This window comes from Somniosus microcephalus, chromosome 2 (assembly GCF_052327205.1).
Source record: "Somniosus microcephalus isolate GS21.2 chromosome 2, FLI_Smic_1.0, whole genome shotgun sequence".
NCBI lineage: Eukaryota > Metazoa > Chordata > Chondrichthyes > Squaliformes > Somniosidae > Somniosus > Somniosus microcephalus.
This window is the reverse complement of record NC_140988.1, coordinates 166,195,692-166,214,345: the sequence shown is the minus strand read 5'-3', so window position 1 is coordinate 166,214,345 and position 18,654 is coordinate 166,195,692. Positions and strand designations below refer to the sequence as shown.

The 18,654-nt window shown below is 42.6% G+C and overlaps 1 protein-coding gene across 4 annotated transcripts in view; it reads left to right on the top strand.

Annotated features, from left to right (window-relative positions):
• rab28 (RAB28, member RAS oncogene family) overlaps window positions 1-17,736 on the top strand; it is a 234,881-nt gene extending 217,145 nt beyond the window's left edge. For 2 of the 4 annotated variants that reach the window (XM_085965848.1, XM_085965829.1), the window contains exons 7-8: window positions 11,534-11,634; window positions 12,166-12,272. In XM_085965848.1, the coding sequence (XP_085821974.1) occupies window positions 11,534-11,629 (96 nt within the window). In that variant the 3' untranslated portion in view covers window positions 11,630-11,634; window positions 12,166-12,272. Of the gene's footprint in view, window positions 1-11,533; window positions 11,635-12,165; window positions 13,523-17,319 lie in introns of those variants that run through there. The other 2 variants (XR_015073382.1, XM_085965838.1) reach the window with 2 other exon arrangements.
• The last annotated feature ends 918 nt before the right edge of the window (window positions 17,737-18,654 follow it).

Here is an 18,654-nt window from a genome sequence, read left to right as displayed (position 1 = left end):
AACACGTGGAAACACAGCTTACTGTGAATATACATTTAGCAAACTGGAAGGCATTCTCTTTAAATTAGCCCTGTACATAGTGCATCAAAATACAGCTATAAGTTAACCAGCTAGACAGAGAGCGAGCACTTCACGGCTAGCTGTGTAAGTTTTGCTTACAAAGAAAAGTTACAAACTAAACATTTTCTGCAAAATATAGTGTACACTAATCATCTATAACATTCTCAAGTACTTACAGACAAATGGGCCTAGAAATTGGGTTGTGGGCTCGCCAGGGCTGTAGCGCCAGAAATTTTGCGCCAGCGTTAATGCGGCAGCGCCCGACGAAAATTCAGTTGCGCCGGCCCCAGAGGGCGGCGGGCGCTAAAGGAGGGTTTTAGCGCCTGAAAACGGGCGTTGAATTGGGTTTCCCGGCGCTAATCCCCCGCTGCGGCACCCGATGCGGTGCGGCAGGCTGGGGAACTGCAGGCCTCCTCCTTCTGTTAAGGAGGAGCTGCCTGCAGCCGACAACTGTCCGGCGGATTCCCCCGACATCTGAGCCCGGCACCTCGGGGAAGTGCCGGGCTCGCAGCACACACTCATCAGGGCCACGGGGGGGGTGATGCAGGAGTCCGGGAAGGGAGGTGCGGGCAGGCGGCCGCCGGGAACGCGGCCGGCCGCTGCTCCACCTTTATGCGCCGGCGCAAAGGCGTGTAAGAACACTTTTCACATTCGTTAGTTGCGCCTGCCACGGGCGAGGCGGGCGCAACTGAATTTGGGCTTGGGGCCGGGTTACCACGGCAACCGGGACGCTGCGCACACCGATGACGTCATCGGTGCCGGCGCAGCGCTACCGGCTAACGCCGATGGTAAGGCCCAAGTCAATTTGCAAAACGGCTATCAGTCCGGCGCAAGGCCCTCTAGCGCCACTAATTGGGCGCTAAGCCCACTCAATTTCTAGGCCATAGTGTCCAAGGCTGAAGCGTGGCAACAATATAACTTCCCAGACCATGTGTGGCTACAGGTCTGTGATATACAGTAGTTTACTGCACTTTACTGCGCTTTTACTGCAGTTGCTAGGTACCAAATATCCACTAGGTGGCAGCACACAATGGGAATCGACCCAAATTACTCGAACCCCTGAATTAACTGGAAAGCTAACATAAATTCCTAAAGAAAGGCAGCACAAGCGCCTCTACCGCCGCAGGTAGGCCCCCTGAACCGTTCGCAAATAGCGTCCGGCGTTAAAGCAGGGGGCGCAACTAAATACCGCGATCGGGGCGGTAGCGGGGCGCTGCGCACACCGATGACATCATCAGTAGCGGCGCAGCGCTAACGGCTAGCGCCGCCATTAGCGTCCCGCTAAATTTAGCGTGAGGCATGGCCAGTGGCTTCCGACCCACTTAGCGCCCTCTTAAGGCGCTAACGGGTGGCGCAGCCCACTGAATTTCTAGGCCATGTTCCCTTAACCACTAGCTTATCTAAACTGCATTTCCACTACAGATTCAGGATGCTGTAAGTCTTTACACAAATCTCCATCCAGTCTGACCTCATTACCACTCCCACAATCATCTCTACTTCACCTGCCATCTATTCCATCAGCATGGGTGCCCTTGAAACTCTCTCACCTCGATCCTCAGAATCCCACCAGCATCACCAGGCACACCAGCAGCACCAACAACAACACCAACCTTTTTTGCAATCAACTGATGCTTCACAATACACAGGGCATCAGCCATTCCTTTCACACTTGTCAGCATTGTGGGGGGTACCATTGTACCTCACCATTCACTCCAACTCACTAAGCCACTTCCAAAGGTGCACACAAATCTGTCCAAGAACGCACACAAAGTGTTGAAAATAAACAATTCAGTGTTTGACAGCACATTAACAGAAACTTTACATGAACATTGGCTAAAACATCCTGTGATCACGTGGGCCCGGTCGGTCCTCCGATCACAAAGGAGGATTCCATTGCAATCATTTACGAACGGAATCCCCTAATGATATGCAATGGAACCCCCAAATAGTTATACAATTTACACAATTCTAATAAATATAAATGTACTGAATTTCAATTTTATTCATAAGTCCCTTCATTGCACCAACCTCAATAAAAATTTAATTTTTTGATCATTTTAAACATCTTAATCTGGGCCATTATTTGCATAAATGAATTTAAAATATATGTGCATCATTTTGTTTTTTTTATGTTTTATTTAAGTCTTATATATACCCTTATGCTGATGAAAGCAGGCCTTAAGCCTGCTTTTACCAGCCGTAAGAGTTTTGTGGGCAATTGCTGGACAGTTGTTGGCCAAATAACCTAACCGTGCCAGCGATACTGATTTTCCATGCAGTTCGGATGATCTGTCAAGGTGTACCGCGACAGATCGCAAGTTCCAGATTTCGCGCTCGCGCATGCAGAAACACGAAAGTTGCGGGGTCTTTCAAATGAATTACAACGGCATACTCTCAGAGTACGCCATCAGGGAGACTGCAATTTCAGGGCAGTAGTTTTTACATACCTACGCATTATTTTTTCGTAGCCTATATATACCCCAGATAAAAATGCTTGCAAATTGCAAAACTTTGTTTCCATGGGTGGAAGAGAGGGTAGTTTCCTTGGGACTTCTCCCGCTCGCCACGGTAACTTCAGTGGAAGTTCGGTGGGAACTCCTTTCCCGCATGGTTTCCATTGTTACCACAACGCAGTGAGAGTAGCTCTGAGGAAATTAACCCACTAGATGTTTAACAGCAGTCTGAGCTTTTTCTTGTGAATGCCTGTAAAAAGAATGCAAAGATCCATGGAATAAGCTTGTCACTGTCAGCCTGCAGTTAGCTTCTTATTGTGGCCTGAAAGCAGCAGTGCTTGCAGGTGGCGTTTCAGCTCTGTGGGAACTCAGTTTATTTCAGCCATTTCAAAGAAGTGATTATTATTATTGGCTTTTTTGAAAGTCAAACATGATTTTGGTCATTTGGCACTTTGTCAAAATGTAATCAATCTAGGTGAGGATATTATGGCTTCACTGGTTGGACAGTTGAATTTGAAACAATCAATGAAATGGTCCCTCACAAATGGCTCATGAGCCACTTTTCATCCTTGTTTGTGCAGATTTAAAAAAAACACATCTGCTGTTACTACACTCATTATCACATCAACATCGAATTTCCATGTCCAGTATCATTGCAGTCATTGAATAACTGAAAAATTGACTATTTTATGACAGTGTTATTGTCGAGGCTTTTGGAGCAACAAAGCAGGTTACTTTACTGTTGGTCTGCGTGATTACTTCTTTTTAAAAGTGTTAAAACCTCAATGGAAAGTTTAGAGAAAATCTAATTACTTAGAATAACTTGCTTGGAAAACCATCACTGCTGTTCTCTTAAATTTACAGGAAATGATTTGTATAATTACACAGACCTTCCCAATGTAGTGGTTGTACTTTCATCCCGGAATTTATTAAATTCAATAAATTTCTAGTGCTTAAGGTTGCCAAGTCTCCCGGATTGTCCTGGTGTCCCGAAATGGAAGATTCATCTCCCAGACACCGCTGGGAGCAACCCAGGAAAAGAATCATCAGAACTAGAGTTTACACTTCAGCATTCATAGTGTGCACCTGTGGACTTTCTTTTCCAAATTGCTTTGTTCCTTCTTGCTGTGTCCCTGCTTATTCCATTAGGTCCTGCTCTGTACTGTCACTCTCAAGAAAGGGTGTAAGGACAATCGTAGTAACTACAGGCCGGTCAGTTTAACATCAGTGATGTGTAAAGTTTTCAAAATAATAACCAAGGAAAAAATTAACGGGCACTTGGAGAGGTTTAAGCTAATTAAGGAGAGCCAACACGGATTTGTAAAAGGCAGATCGTGTTTGAAACATAGAAGATAGGAGCAGGAGTAGGCCATTCAGCCCCGCGATCCTGGCTGATCATCCAAATTCAGTACCTGGTCCCTGCTTTCTCCCCATACCCCTTGATCCCTTTAGCCTTAAGAAATATATCCAACTTCTTCTTGAATATATTTAATGAATTGGCCTCTACTGCCTTCTGTGGTAGAGAATTCCACAGGTTCACCACTCTCTGGGTGAAGAAATTCCTCCTCATTTCTGTCCTAAATGGCCTACCCCTTATCCTTAGACTGTGACCCCTGGTTCTGGACTCCCCGACCATCGGGAACATCCTTCCTGCATCTAGTCTGTTCAGTCCTGTCAGAATTTTATAAGTTTCAATGAGATCCCCTCTCATTCTTCTAAACTCCAGCGAGTATAAGCCCAACCGACCCAATCTCTCCTCATACATCATTCCTGCCATCCCAGGTATCAGCCTGGTGAATTTTCGCTGAACTCCTTCCATGGCAAGAACATCCTTCCTCAGATAAGGCGACCAAAACTGCATACAATACTCCAGATGTGGTCTCACCAAGGCCCTGTACAACTGCAGCAAGACATCCTTGTTCCTGTACTCAAACCCTCTCGCTACGAAGGCCAACATACCATTTGCCTTCTTAAGCGCCTGCTGCACCTGCATGCTTATCTTCAGCGACTGGTGCACAAGGGCACCCAGGTCTCGTTGCACTTCCCCTTCTCCCAATCTATTGCCATTCAGATAATAATCTGCCTTGCTGTTTTTGCCACCAAAGTGGATAACCTCACATTTAACCACATTATATTGCACCTGCCATGCTTCTGCCCAATCACCCAACCTGTCCAAATCATCCTGGAGTTTCTCGGCATCCTCCTCACAGCACACATGCCCATCCAGCTTTGTGTCGTCTGCAAATTTGGAGATATTACATCTAGTTCCCTTGTCTAGATCATTAATATATATTGTGAATAGCTGGGGTCCAAGGACCGATCCCTGCGGTACCCCACTAGTCACTGCCTGCCACTCGGAAAAAGACCCGTTTATTCCAACTCTTTGCTTTCTTTCTGCCAACCAGTTCACTATCCAAGTCAATACCTTGCCCCCAATCCCATGTGCCTTAACTTTACATGCTAATCTCTTATGCGGGACCTTATCGAAAGCCTTCTGAAAGTCCAAATACACCACATCCACTGGTTCTCCCTTATCTATTTTACCAGTTACATCCTCAAAAAATTCCAGTAGATTAGTCAAGCACGATTTACCTTTTGTAAATCCATGTTGACTTTGTCCGATCCTGACACTGTTTTCCAAGTGCTCTGCTATTACATCTTTTATAATGAACTCTAGCATTTTCCCCACTACCGATGTCAGGCTTACCGGTCTCTAATTCCCCGTTTTCTCTCTACCACCTTTTTTGAATAGTGGGGTAACATTAGCTACCCTCCAATCCATGGGTACTGTTCCAGATTCCATCGAATGTTGGAATATGATCAGCAATGCATCTACTATTTCTCGGGCCACTTCCTTAAGTACCCTAGGATGTAGATTATCAGGCCCTGGGGATTTATCGGCCTTCAGTCCCATCAATTTCCCTAACACCATTTCCCTACAAATACTGATTTCTTTCAGTTCCTCCCTTTCATCAGACCCTATGTTCCCCGACATCTCTGGGAGGTTATTTGTGTCCTCCTTTGTGAAGACAGAACCAAAATATGTATTTAATTGGTCTGCCATTTCTTTGTTCCCCATTATAAATTTCCCTGATTCTGACTGCAAGGGACCTACGCTTGACTTCACCAATCTTTTTCTCTTCACATATCTATAAAAGCTTTTACAGTCAGTTTTTATGTTCCCTGAAAGCTTACTCTCGTATTCTATTTTCCCCTTCTTAATTAATCCCTTTGTCCTCCTTTGTTGAATCCTAAACTGCTCCCAATCCTCAGGTTTACTGCTTTTTCTGGCCAATTTATATGTCCTCTCCTTGGATCTTATGCTATCCCTAATTTCCCTTGTTAGCCACGGTTGAGTCACCTTTTTTGTTTTATTTTTATGCCAAACTGGGATGAACAAATTCTGTAGTTCATCCATGCGGTCTTTGAATGTTTGCCATTGCCTATCCACCGTCAACCCTTTGAGTGACATTCCCCAATTAATCCTACCCAACTCGCGTCTCAGACCATCGTAGTTTCCTTTATTTAAATTCAGGACCCTAGTCTCCGAGTCAACTACTTCACTCTCCATCTTAATGAAGAATTCTATCATATTACGATCGCTCCAACCCAAGGGGCCTCGTACAACAAGATTGCTAATTAATCCTTTCTCGTTACATAATAGCCAGTCTAAGATGGCATGATTTCTGGTTGGCTCCTCGACATATTGGTCCAGGAAACCATCCCGTAAACACTCCAGGAATTCCTCCTCCACAGTATTGTTACTAATTTGGTTAGCCCAATCTATATGTAGATTAAAGTCACCCATGATGACTGCTGTGCCCTTATTGCACGCTTCTCTAATTTCCCTTTTAATGCCATCCCCAACCTCCGCATTACTGTTTGGAGGTCTGTATACCACTCCCACTAACGTTTTCTGCCCCTTGGTATTTCTCAGTTCTACCCATAGAGATTCCACATCATCAGAGCAAATATCCTTCCTTACAATTGTGTTAATCCCTTCTTTAACCAGCAATGCTACCCCACCTCCCTTTCCTTTTTGCCTATCTTTCCTGAATATAGAATACCCCTGGATGTTGAGTTCCCAGCCTTGGCCACCCTGGAGCCATGTTTCCGTAATCCCAATCAAATCATATTCGTTTACCTCTATTTGCGCAGCTAATTCATCCACCTTATTATGAATGCTCCTTGCATTAAGACACAAAGCCTTCAGGCTTGTTTTTTTAGCGCTCTTAGACCTATTAGAATTACTATTTACTGTGGCCATGTTTGATTTAAACCGTTGATTTCTCTGACTGCCACTTTTGTTTTTCTCCTTCCTGTCTTTTGCTTTTATCCTTGTTTCCCTTTCCTCTGTCTCCCTGCTCAGGTTCCCAACCCCCTGCCATTTTAGTTTAAACCCTCCCCCAGAGCACTAGCAAACACTTCCCCTAGGACATCGGTCCCGGCCCTGCCCAGGTGCAAACCGTCCGGTTTGAACTGGTCCCACCTCCCCCAGAACCGGTTCCAATGTCCCAGGAATTTGAATCCCTCCCCCTTGCACCATTCCTCTAGCCACGTATTCATCTGAGATATCCTTCTATTTCTACTCTGATTAGCACGTGGTTAACACGTGACTAATTGAATTTTTTGATGAAGGAATGCAATGGATGTTAGAAATCGATTTTAGGAAGGCGTTTGACAAAGTACCACATGGAAGGCTCATGGAATAGGTGGGTCAGTGGCAGTTTGGGTAAGGAATTGGCTTAAGGACAGAAAACAGCAAGTTGTGGTAAATGGCTGTTTTTCAGACTGGAGAATGGCAGATTGTGGTGTTCCCTAAGGGTAAGTGCTGGGGCTACTGCTTTTTTTTAATATATATATAAATTACTTGGATATTGGAATACAGAGTAGAATTTCTAAATTTGCCGATGACACCAAACTTCGGGGTGTGGCAAACAGTGAGGATGATATCAATCAACTGCAACAGGACATAGAGGCTAGCAGAATGGGCAGACAAGTGGCAGATGGAATTTAATATGGGGAAGTGTGAGGTGATGCATTTTGGCAGAAGGAAGAGAGAGGCAATATACACTTATTGGCACAGTTTTAAAGAGTGCGCAGGGACAGAGGGACCTGGGAGTTAATGTGCACAGGTCCCTGAAGGTGGCAGGACATATTGAGAGAGTGGTTAGCAAAGCATATGGGTTCTTGGGCTTCATAAATAGAGGTGTTGAGTACAAAAGCAGAGAAGTTATGCTGAACCTGTTTAAAGCGCTGGTTAGGCCACAACTGGATTATTGCGTCCAGTTCTGCTCACCACATTTTAGGAAGGATGTGAAGGCCCTTGAGAGGGTGCAAAGGAGATTTACCAGAATGGTTCCGGGGATGGGAGATCTTAGCTACAAGGACAGGTTGGAGAAGCTGGATTTGTTTTCATTAGAGCAAAGGAGGTTGAGGGGTGATTTGATAGAGGTGTACAAGATTATGATGGGTTTGGATAGGCTAGACAGAGAAAGGTTGTACCCACTAGTTGATGGTACAAGGACTAGGGGACACAAATTTAAAGTTTTGGGCAAGAGATACAGGGGGGACGTGAGGAAAAACCTTTTTACACAGCGAGTGGTGAGGACCTGGAACTCGCTGCCGATGGAAGTGGTGGAAACGGAGACAAACAATGTTTTCAAGGGGAGACTAGGTAGGCACTTGAGGGAAATAAACTTGCAGGGCTACTGGGATAGAGTGGGGCTGACTGCATTGCTCTGCAGTGAGCCGGCGTGGACTTGATGGGCCGAATGGCCTCCTTCCATGCTGCTATGACTCTATGGGCTGGAATTTACCTGCCGAGACGAGTTGGGGCCGGGACTACTGCCTTCCGGGTTCTAGTCCCGCCCCCAGCATCGTCTGACGCACAGACACACTTTTCCCCTGATTGGCATTGATAAGCTCGCCCTGCGGGCTTGCCGGCCAATTAAGGGAAAGCCGGTGTCAGATGACGTCAGTTGATGACACTTCATCTGCTGGTTTTCTTAAAGGGACATGTACCATTTATTTTTGACATGATTTGTCAGTGTTTGACAGCATTGAGGTGCTGTCAAACACTGACAATCACTATGCAAAGGTGAGCCCTTGAACCCAGGCGCTCCAATGACTCTCTCCTTAGGATAAAACAGATGGCAGCTTACAGAAGCGATCTGTCACTTCTCCCAATGAGGTGAGGCCACACAAACACATCAAAGCTTGTCACCTATAGAAAAATCTAAACACATTAAAAATGACTTTCCCAACATCTTGGCCCAGAAATTCGGGTCTCCACGGGTGAGTACACACGGGGTACTCACCCGTAGGCCCAATGGAAGTGCCGGTTTCCTGCATGCACTGCGCATGCGCGGGAAACCGGCACTTCCGTTCCTCTGAAAGAAGAGGTTCAGAGGTCGAACGCGTGCGCGGGAGAGGCTGCGCGTGTGCATCAAACTTCGTTTTTTTTTACAGGTTTTCCCGCGAGGGTAAGCCTGCAGAAGTTAAAAATATAAAAAGCAGGCGTAAGGCCTGCTTTTTACAAGGTAAGTGGTGAAAAACCTTTTTTCCACAGGTTTATTATTTTTAAATGCTTTAAAGCAAGGTAAGTTTATTTTTAGCCCCGTTGGAAAATTAAAAAAAAATTTTCAAAGATTTAAATTATTGTTTAAAATAGTTATTTCATGTAATTTATAGTTTATTTAAAAAATGTGATTAAAAAAAAAAAAAAATTATTTGAAGATTTAGTGCTATTTTGGGGCCGTAGTATTTATAAGTCTTGACAGCACTTCCTGTCAGACTTATGAATGGAGCATTGCCTGCTCCGATTGGCTCCCCATGGCCCACGTGATCCCAGGGGGCGCATTGAACTAACTGCGCCCCTGGGATGCGCCGGCAGCTAGACCAGGCCCCGGATCGGAATTCCACGGGGGCCCAGAGCTCAACGGCCGGCGCGCAAGATAAGTGCAGATCGGGGGCTTGCACCCGCGGGAAGCCCCTGACCCGAATTTCTGGGCCCTTACCTCTGATACTTACCAGTGTCCCATTGGATCCTTCACACCACTTCTGCAGCTGTCATCTATGCACAAACATTACAACAGACCCACAGCACGCCTCACCTACCCTGACGGGGTTCCCCGACGTTGGGAAGCCCACAGCAGAAGTCTCAAACTGGGATAAAGCCTCTTAACTGCTTAGATCGTGTTTAGGATGGAGCAAAAAGTGACAAGTTAGAAAAAAATTTCCACCCACTACTGCTCAGAGCCAAAGGAGTGCTTGGACAATGAAGCAGTGGTGCGTGGAGTCAAACTTAAACTTTTCAAAAAACAAATTTCAAATCAGCACATGACCTACTCTGCTGGAGTCAATTGACTGAAGACTGGAGGGCCACCTCCAGTTCGCTGCCTGTCCCTATTGTTGTGGGCTCTCTTCTCCAGTAAGGAGGGAAAGAAGAGAACTTTGAGTGAGAGTGATGGAATGAGTGTAAGGAATGGATGGGCTATATCTGTAGAGGGTGACAATGAGGGAGTGAAGTGATATTGCATTAGGATGAGTGGTCGGTGGTGGTTAGTCAGATGGGGATGAGAGTAGGTACATAGACAGAGAGGGATGGGTGGACCTGCAAGGTAGGTTGGTATGAGGAATGATGTGCAGGAGTAGGCTTGGGAAGGCAGAGTGATGGGGTTGTGGTGACAGGCACATCAGGATGAAGGTGAGTGTGGCATTGGACTCGTCTTTCCTGACCTCATTAGATCATTGAATTGTTTCCGGCACTGGATCCACTGACCACATCCATGCTACTGAGCTCCTCTGCGATCTCCAGCCATGCCCTTTTTGTGTATTTGGGTAGTCGTTTGCGTTGATCGCCAGGGAAGAGGACCACCCTGCGTGCTCTTACTGCCTGCACCAGAACTTCCAGGAAGGCATTGTTGAATCTTGGCGTGGCCCTCTGCCTTGTCTCCATGACCCACAGTTTACCAGTTTTATCACGTTATTAAAACCTCTAGAAACCAACGTATGCACTCCTACATCAACCCTCAAATTAAATGTGTACAAGGCTGCTTTAAATATCCTCGTTGAAAACGAGTCATCGATGACATCATCAGGGTTGCTCCATTTAATTGTACCGGGAAACGTACATGACTGTTTTAATTGGGGCCATTAAGTAAAACTCGCACTGCAGAACGCACTGTTCACATCCTCGGGTTCCCGACCCGCTATGCAGCCCGCAAGCACACAACCCGACTCCAAGGTAAAGATTCTGGCCAGTGATTCAGCTGCATTTAATAAAGCATTTTACATCTTGTTAAGTCTGCTATTTTGTGGAGTGCCTGATTACTTCCAAATAACATAGCTGATTATAGTGTACAGCAGTAGCACTAGTATTTTTTTTAAATAGGCTTCATGTGCTTGTTATCGATGCTTGTTGTCGATATGTTGTTATTCCTTGGCCCAGTAGAATATAGTTATATTAAAGAATTGCATTTATTCACAATGAGTTCACTGTTTGAAATTTTATGTGCATAATTAATGTTTTGTTTAACCCTTTGAGTCCAGATAGCACAGCTGTATTAAAAACTTTCTTTAATTTTTTAAACAAATACTTAAATATGTGCTTTACAAATATTTTATACAGTAAGTATTGCAATTCAACTTTATTTTTGTAGATCCCAGGTTAAGTTGGTTCTATATTCTGCAAAGGAAAGCTGTGTTCTCTGGGTTAATTCATCTCCTGTCCTGTACATTTCCTTCATTATAACCATAAAGTTCAGCCTGAATTTTCTAATCGACATTATTTTAACATTGGTGGTAATCCATTTAAAATAAATGGGGTACTGTTGCTGCTAAAATAATGTCAAACGAGAAATTTGTGCATTAGTGTTTTATTGCTATATTTGAAGTTCTATTTAGTTGTTTCTCATTTCCAATTGTGAAGCATTTCAATTGCGTCTTCATTATTTCCTTTCATTTTTGTTTCTCGACTCCATCGATCTTTTGCTTTCCTGGCATCTTTTTGTTGGCAGCGCATTGTCAGGGCCGAGTTGGTAAATTACCCACATGATGAGAGTCTATCACAGGGTTCTGCACACTGCCGGAGTAAAGTGTGTGTCATACAATAATTCAGGTACTGCAGCAGAAACTTGACCCCAGCTGTTTTTTTTGGAAAAAACTTAAATAAAATGAATTTAAAAAATAGCGCTCTCTACTATTAGGTATCAGATTTTTCATTTGTACAGAATTATTTTAAATATCAAATAAATTTAAAGTAATTATGATTTTATATATAGTTACTCCCTTCCTGTATAGCAACTCGCATTCATATAGTACCTTGAATAAAATAAAGAGACCTCTAACATGTGGCTGCTATATTATAGTAGATTCCCTCCAGTCCTTTGTTTATTGAAACTTAACTCACACATCGGAAGAGACAGTTTATTAAGGCTTTTATATCTATTTTTATGGAGTATTAAGCTAATTCTACTGTATTGCCTCAGTGTTCAGTTATACAGTGATACATTATTTTACTTGTAATTGAAAGTATTACTGGTCTTGTATTAGCATACTTATCCCCTCTCTAATAAACCTATTTTGACTTGTATTTTATGCTGAATTTGCTGAATGATTTATAATATGTCTACTTTTTCTTTTATGACAGCGCGTAGTGAAGGCAGATATTGTGAATTACAGCCAGGAGCCTGTGGTGAGAACTGTGAACCCTCCTAGAAGTTCAATGTGTGCAGTTCAGTGATCCCGTCACATCCCCATATTAGTACATTTGGCAATCCTGCTTCGTTCACACAGGCCCATTCTTTCTCAGGAACTTCTTTTTGACAGCAACCATCTCTGCAACACAGTAAAAGGCTTCACGGACTGACTGCATTACCGTATGCTGAGAAACACAAGGCAGCCACTGTCGGCTGCAGAGATCCAAGAGGTTAGACCACACATTCGAGTATGATTTTCAGAATCGAGTTACGAAAGGATATTCACCACTTTGTTTAAAATAACGGTGTAACTGCATCGGATATGTACTTCACAACTATCAAAAATCAAAATTTATACACCAGTGCATTTAAATGTATTTCAGCATTTACAGAAATCTGTGTATTTTAAATGAAAGTTCACTTAAAATAACAGAAGGTAAAGTTTTGGAGATCTGGAAAAACAAGCAACTTTTTAGTGTAACTTTTTTTTTTAACAAGTGGGCTGTGTAGCAAATTGTTGTGGAGATCTGAATCCTACTAAAAAATACTTAAGAAAATAAAAAATAAGAGTCAAGCATGTGAAAATTAATTTGGCCCATTGAAGCACAGCCCTCTTGTACCTTTACTCCCCTACACAACAGCATCCAACTGCCTGTTGAATGCCCTGAATGTTTTTGTCTCTACTACCCTGCCTGGCTGATTATTCCATACATCCATCACTCTTTGGGTGAGACTTTTATCTGATTAAATTTACTTTGCAACAATTTAAATTTATGTTCTCCTAGCCTGAAGTAATATTCTGGGCTTGCCTTATCTGTACTATTTAACACATTATATACCTTGGTGAGGTTCTCCTTTAACTATTTTGTTTCCAGAATTTTGGATTAGTGGCCTGGATTTGCTGTCCCGATGATGGTGAACTGGCAGCGTTCGCCGTCATTCCGCCTTTGAAACTGACCACAACATCAGGATTGAGCGCATGCGCATCCTAATACGGAAATCCTGAAGTTGCGGTCTGCCATTCACTACTCCTCCACAGGCTGCGCTGTGCACCCCCCCCCCCACCCCAACAGAGCCGGCAATCAGTGAAATCTCTCAAATCAGGGAAACTGACAAAAACTTCGGCTCTTCCACAGTAATTATGCTGTTAAATACTCCATTAAAAGTTAGACCCAAAGGGATTAGGTGTAACTGGGGTTTTAACAGTATATTGACTGCTAAACAAAGGTTATGGGCCTGAAAAACTAATTTTAATTTTGTGCAGTGTCAAATTTATCCATTTTAATAAAAATAAAAATTTTAAAGAAATTTGCTCATCTTTATTTCAGGTTTGCCTTTCTCCCATGTGAGAGCCCCAATCTTTGTTTTGCTCTCTCTAACATTTTTAAAAAGTTAGAATTTTAAGCGTTTACCCACTTCCTTGTTCGCTGTCTGTGAGAATTCTCCGTTTTGATTGGCTGCTTAGACAGCTTGTTGACGTCACAGCAGCTCGCACAAGGGGATCCCCACTAGACTCCGTTGTTTTGAATTATACGTTGGAAAACCCAAACTCTCAACACAGAGATTGCGAGATCTTTGTGCGAAGCTTACTTCGTGACCAGCGGTAAACGCCTTTGCTTCGCTGCTGACCGCAAATTCCGGGCCATTAAGTTTTCCCTTATAGCGTTTCCCTTTTTACTCTTGAGAATCAGTCATGTTGTTGTTCTTTGCATCCTCTCCACTGCATATATATACATTTTGTGGCATCATGACCAGAATTGACTACAATATTCTAAGTATGGTTTGAGACCAGTGCATTGCAAAACCTTAGGATAATTCCTATAGACCTGTACTCTACTGTTCTGTCAATATGCCCTAAAATAATATTGGCCCAGAAATTCGGGTCGGGGGCTTCCCGCGGGTGTAAGCCCCCGACCTGCACTTACCTTGCGCGCCGGCAGTTGAGCTGTAGGGCCCCGTGGAATTCCGCTCTGGGGCCTGGCCCAGCTGCCGGCGCGCTGTGCTTGCGTGTCCCAGGGGCGTAGTTAGTGTGATGCGTCCCCTGGGATCATGTGAGCCATGGGCAGCCAATTGGAGGAGGGAAAAGCCCATTCATAAGATTGACAGGTAGACCTGTCAAAACTTATAAATACTACGGGCCCAAAATAGCAGTAAACCTTCAAATACATTTTTTTTTAAATCACACTTTTTAAATAATAAACTATAAATTACATTAAATAACTATTTTAAACAATTTAAATTTTTGAAAAAAATAATTTTATATTATAACGGGGCTAAAAATAAACTTACCTTGCTTTAAAGTATTTAAAAATAATAAACATGTGGAAAAAATGTTTTAATTTTAATTAATTGACCACTTACCTTGCAAAAAGCAGGCCTTACACCTGCTTTTTAAATGTGTAAATCCTGCAGGCTTAACCTCCCGGGACAACCTGTTTTTAAAAAAAAAAAACCTAAGTTCAAAGCGCGCGCGCGCAGCCTCCCCTGCACGCGCGTTCGACCTCTGAACCTCTTCGTTCAGAGGATCGGAAGTGCCGGTTTCATGCGCAGTGCATACAGGAAACCGGCAATTCCATTCGGCCTACGGGTGAGTACCCCGTGCGTACTCACCTGGGGAGAGCTGAATTTCTGGGCCATTAGCTTTTTTTTTAATTGCACCTCGTCTAATCATTGAAAGTGATGAGTGCACTATCATTACAAGGTCTTTTTCTAAGAGTCCATTTATATGGCAGCTTTTGCCTTGCTGCAATGCTAAAGTTTCACTATAAATCCAGTATCTGGGCCTAACTCAACTCCAGAGAGAAACAGTGTGAGAGCCCATGAAGGAAGTAGTCTCACTGCTTGAATTAGACACCACATGGACTACAATTTCGATCCCCAGGGCATTTCTAAACCTTTTCATGTTAAATGTTTACAGAGTATGGAAGTTGCCACATGCACGCTCTAAACATTTAAATGTCAACGGCTGAGAGAGGAGCCCCATTTATATCTGTACGTAGTACACTTATTAGCCACGTTTATTTGGCCAATGTGCACTATATATTCGTCAATATTAAATTTGATTTCTTCTTTCTTTGGCTGTTGCTTACTGATCTAAATCCTTCTGCAAATCTTTGTCTGCAGCCTCTATGTTAAGTTAACATTGCCATCAAATTTGACCAGCTTTAATTTTGTTTAGAGGCTCAGGTCATTAATGCACATTAGAAATACGATATAACCCTGTATGACAACACTGAACACTCCTTTCCTCCCCAACCTGACATTATGGCCTTGAAATTCCTAAAGGTCCACTCTACTGGGGCAGGTTTCACAGAGCAGAACTCCCACCCATCCTACCCCAGGCTGGAGATCCCATCCTAAATGCTAGGAATGGGCTATTTGCTTTCCTGGGTGGGCTGCGGCACCTGCATCAGTGCATTAGCAATACCCCATCTACCCTACCCTTGTAAGACGGAGCAGCCCACAGCCACTCAACCTGAGGTGCCCTGAGGACCAATGGAGTCGAAGAAAAAAATATTTTTGGTCTTCTGAATTGATAACCATAGTCTGCTAAAAGTTTGTGGTCTTCAGAAGGCCAAAGAGACCCATGCCAGCTCTCGGCTGACTTTGAGTTCTGTTGGGGGTCGTTTCAAGACCATAAAGGATGGAATTTCCCAGGGAAGCCTGGGAACCCCAACCCCACCCCACCCCCCCAACATGCCTGCTTGGTGTCGGAAAGCGGTTGGTGGAAAATCCGACCATGCCCCTCCCATCCCCCACCGGAATTTAAAAGGCCTGGGCAAACTGGGGGCAATCCCAGTGTAACCGGGTTCTGCCCCAAATTCCAGCACCGCTGGATGGCCCTTTTCAGCTCCTGAAATTTTGGTGCCTCGGTCTCTTATCAGTAATCTCTTTTTTTTAAACCAACTTCTTATCCATGTTCCACCCTGGATTTGTGTGGTTTGCAGTGTAATTATAAATCTTTCGCTGGAAACATTGTCAAAAATATTCTGAAAGTCCAAATAAACAAGCAGTATCATAGAAAACTCCAGTATCTAATTTATATGTAATATTCACAAAGAAATCAAGGAGGTTTTTCAGATTGAATCTTCCTCTTCTAACTACATGTTGGCTGTTTCTTCAGTTATTGCTGCACAGGTACCCCTCCAGCAAACACCTTAGAATAGTTTCCATTATTTTACTTTATTATTGATGTTAGACCAGTGGCCTGAGTCAGTACTGTTTAAATTTTTGTTTCCTTTCCGACCTCCCTTTTTTACTTTTACTGATAATGTAACTTGTGTCAGTATGTGTTGATCTTGTTTGCGTTAGTCTGGTACCCCTGCAGTTATAACTTCTTACACATATCTCTCTACTTACCAATTATCGACTTGAGTGCAGTTCACTGACAAACACTAAATACACTTAACCAGGTCTTTGCTTTACATACTTTCAAACATTAAATATATATTTGGATACTAAATAATATTTTTACTCTCATTAGATACACACAGCCATCTTTGATTTCATGTGTATTTTATTTTAACTGTTTACATTTCAGCACAAACTTGAGTGCATTCCATTTGAAGTCTGGGTGCAGCAAAGAAAAGTCTCTTGACATTCACATTCTGTTCTCATTTGTATCCTTGCATTCTGCGAAAACAGTCAAATATATGTGCATCGTTGGTAGCAGTTTGAACCATTTCCAATTAGTTCAGCAAAACACCAGCACCATACACAGATGGAAGCCTTGGAATGTCAGCTGCATGTTTTATAAATACTCTGTATATTTTATAGTTTCATAACAGTAATGAAAAATGCACATGGCATTTCTATCAACTTTAAAATAATCCTCCTCACTAATATTCCAACCAGGATAGTAAATAAGTTCAACTCACTAAGGTACAATAAATAAAATGGAAAATAAATTGCAATTCTCTGCAACTGTCACAGTTCCTATATTATAAATGACTAACATTGATGTACCAACGGTAGTTAACTCGATGCACATTATTTGCAATATGAATGAAGGCTCAATTGTTTAAAAACATTTTTCATATTTTAAAATGATTTTTGTCATGTATTGCATAAGGATATTTTAGAGTTATGTTGCAATTTTATTACAGGCCTTCCATGCAGAAGATCCCTTTGCTCAATGCACTATATAAGGGATAAAGAACATGAGCTGCTTAAAGTATTGCTGGGCCGAATGTTGCAACTGGAATATAATTGTTCTTGAACATTGTAAATTTTATTTAGGGTTTATTTGTATGTGAATATATTGGAAGAAAAATGTTTTACTGCTATGTTAAAATGTATATCTGCTTATGACAATAGAATCAATGAGATTTACAAAAGTCGGTCTTGTTTGATTCATTGAAAACACATGAACGTGAATTATGGTAGCTAGTCTGATGTTTACTGAAGATATTTTAATTTCATAATTTTGTTTCATTTTCATTGGTACTTTTAAGTATTCATGTACAAGTAATGTGTATTTGAAAGAATTGTATTCTTTTAATTAAAATCAGTCGATCTAGCAATTTAATGAGCGGTTCCTTAAAAACAAATGTACAAAGCAAAATTATACTTTTTTTGTATTTCCCAAAAATCTATTTTTAGCTCCAGGCTTGTCAAAAAGTTTGCATGGACTATAATTTTTGATCTACAGGGTGATGATGGGTTACACTTGCAAATTCATCACTCTAAACTGCAACACCTGTCAAATGGCCATGTTTCATGTGTAAGGCTGGGCATTGAGTGTTCACAGGCTATTTGACCATGGTGGACATCACAGCTGAGCCACATTTGGGGGGTGAATTTCCACTGGATGGGTTCTCCCGTTTGTCCGCCCTAACTTTGGCGTAGTGTGTTTACACTGCTTTTCCTGAGTTTCTGTGACACTTCCAGCGAAGTTACAGTGGATGAGTAGGAGAACCACTGCAGAAATTCACCCTATTAGTGTCTATACAGATGCTTGTTTTCAATAGCGGTCACTGGATAGCAATTAGGAGCAATTTATCTTGCACATCAGCCTTTTTAACAGGTGGTCACATTTTAAGCACACATCCCTGCAATTTGTTAATAAATATGAAATCTTATTTATGGAAGAGAGACTATGAAAAGGAGGCTTTAGTGTAGATTTTCCAATCTGTTTATTTGATTAACAGGTGTAAAGTAGGGATTATTGATCAAAGAAACAAGGTGGAGATTCATGACTAGATTTCTGTCCATTTAGCACCTCATCCAGTTTTCAGGTCAAATTTTGTACTGGTGCCAGAAGTGCCTGCCAATTTGCAGTTAATTATATTAAGGTTAGGCCCCAATTACATAATTTAGGCATCCAAGGAATTTCCCAGTTATTTGCCAGTATAGAGCTCAGTAATCTACCCACCCATGTAAAATGGACATCTAGGGTTGTTATGATGTGCTGTTGCAGAAGTGGATTTAAAGAGCCATTT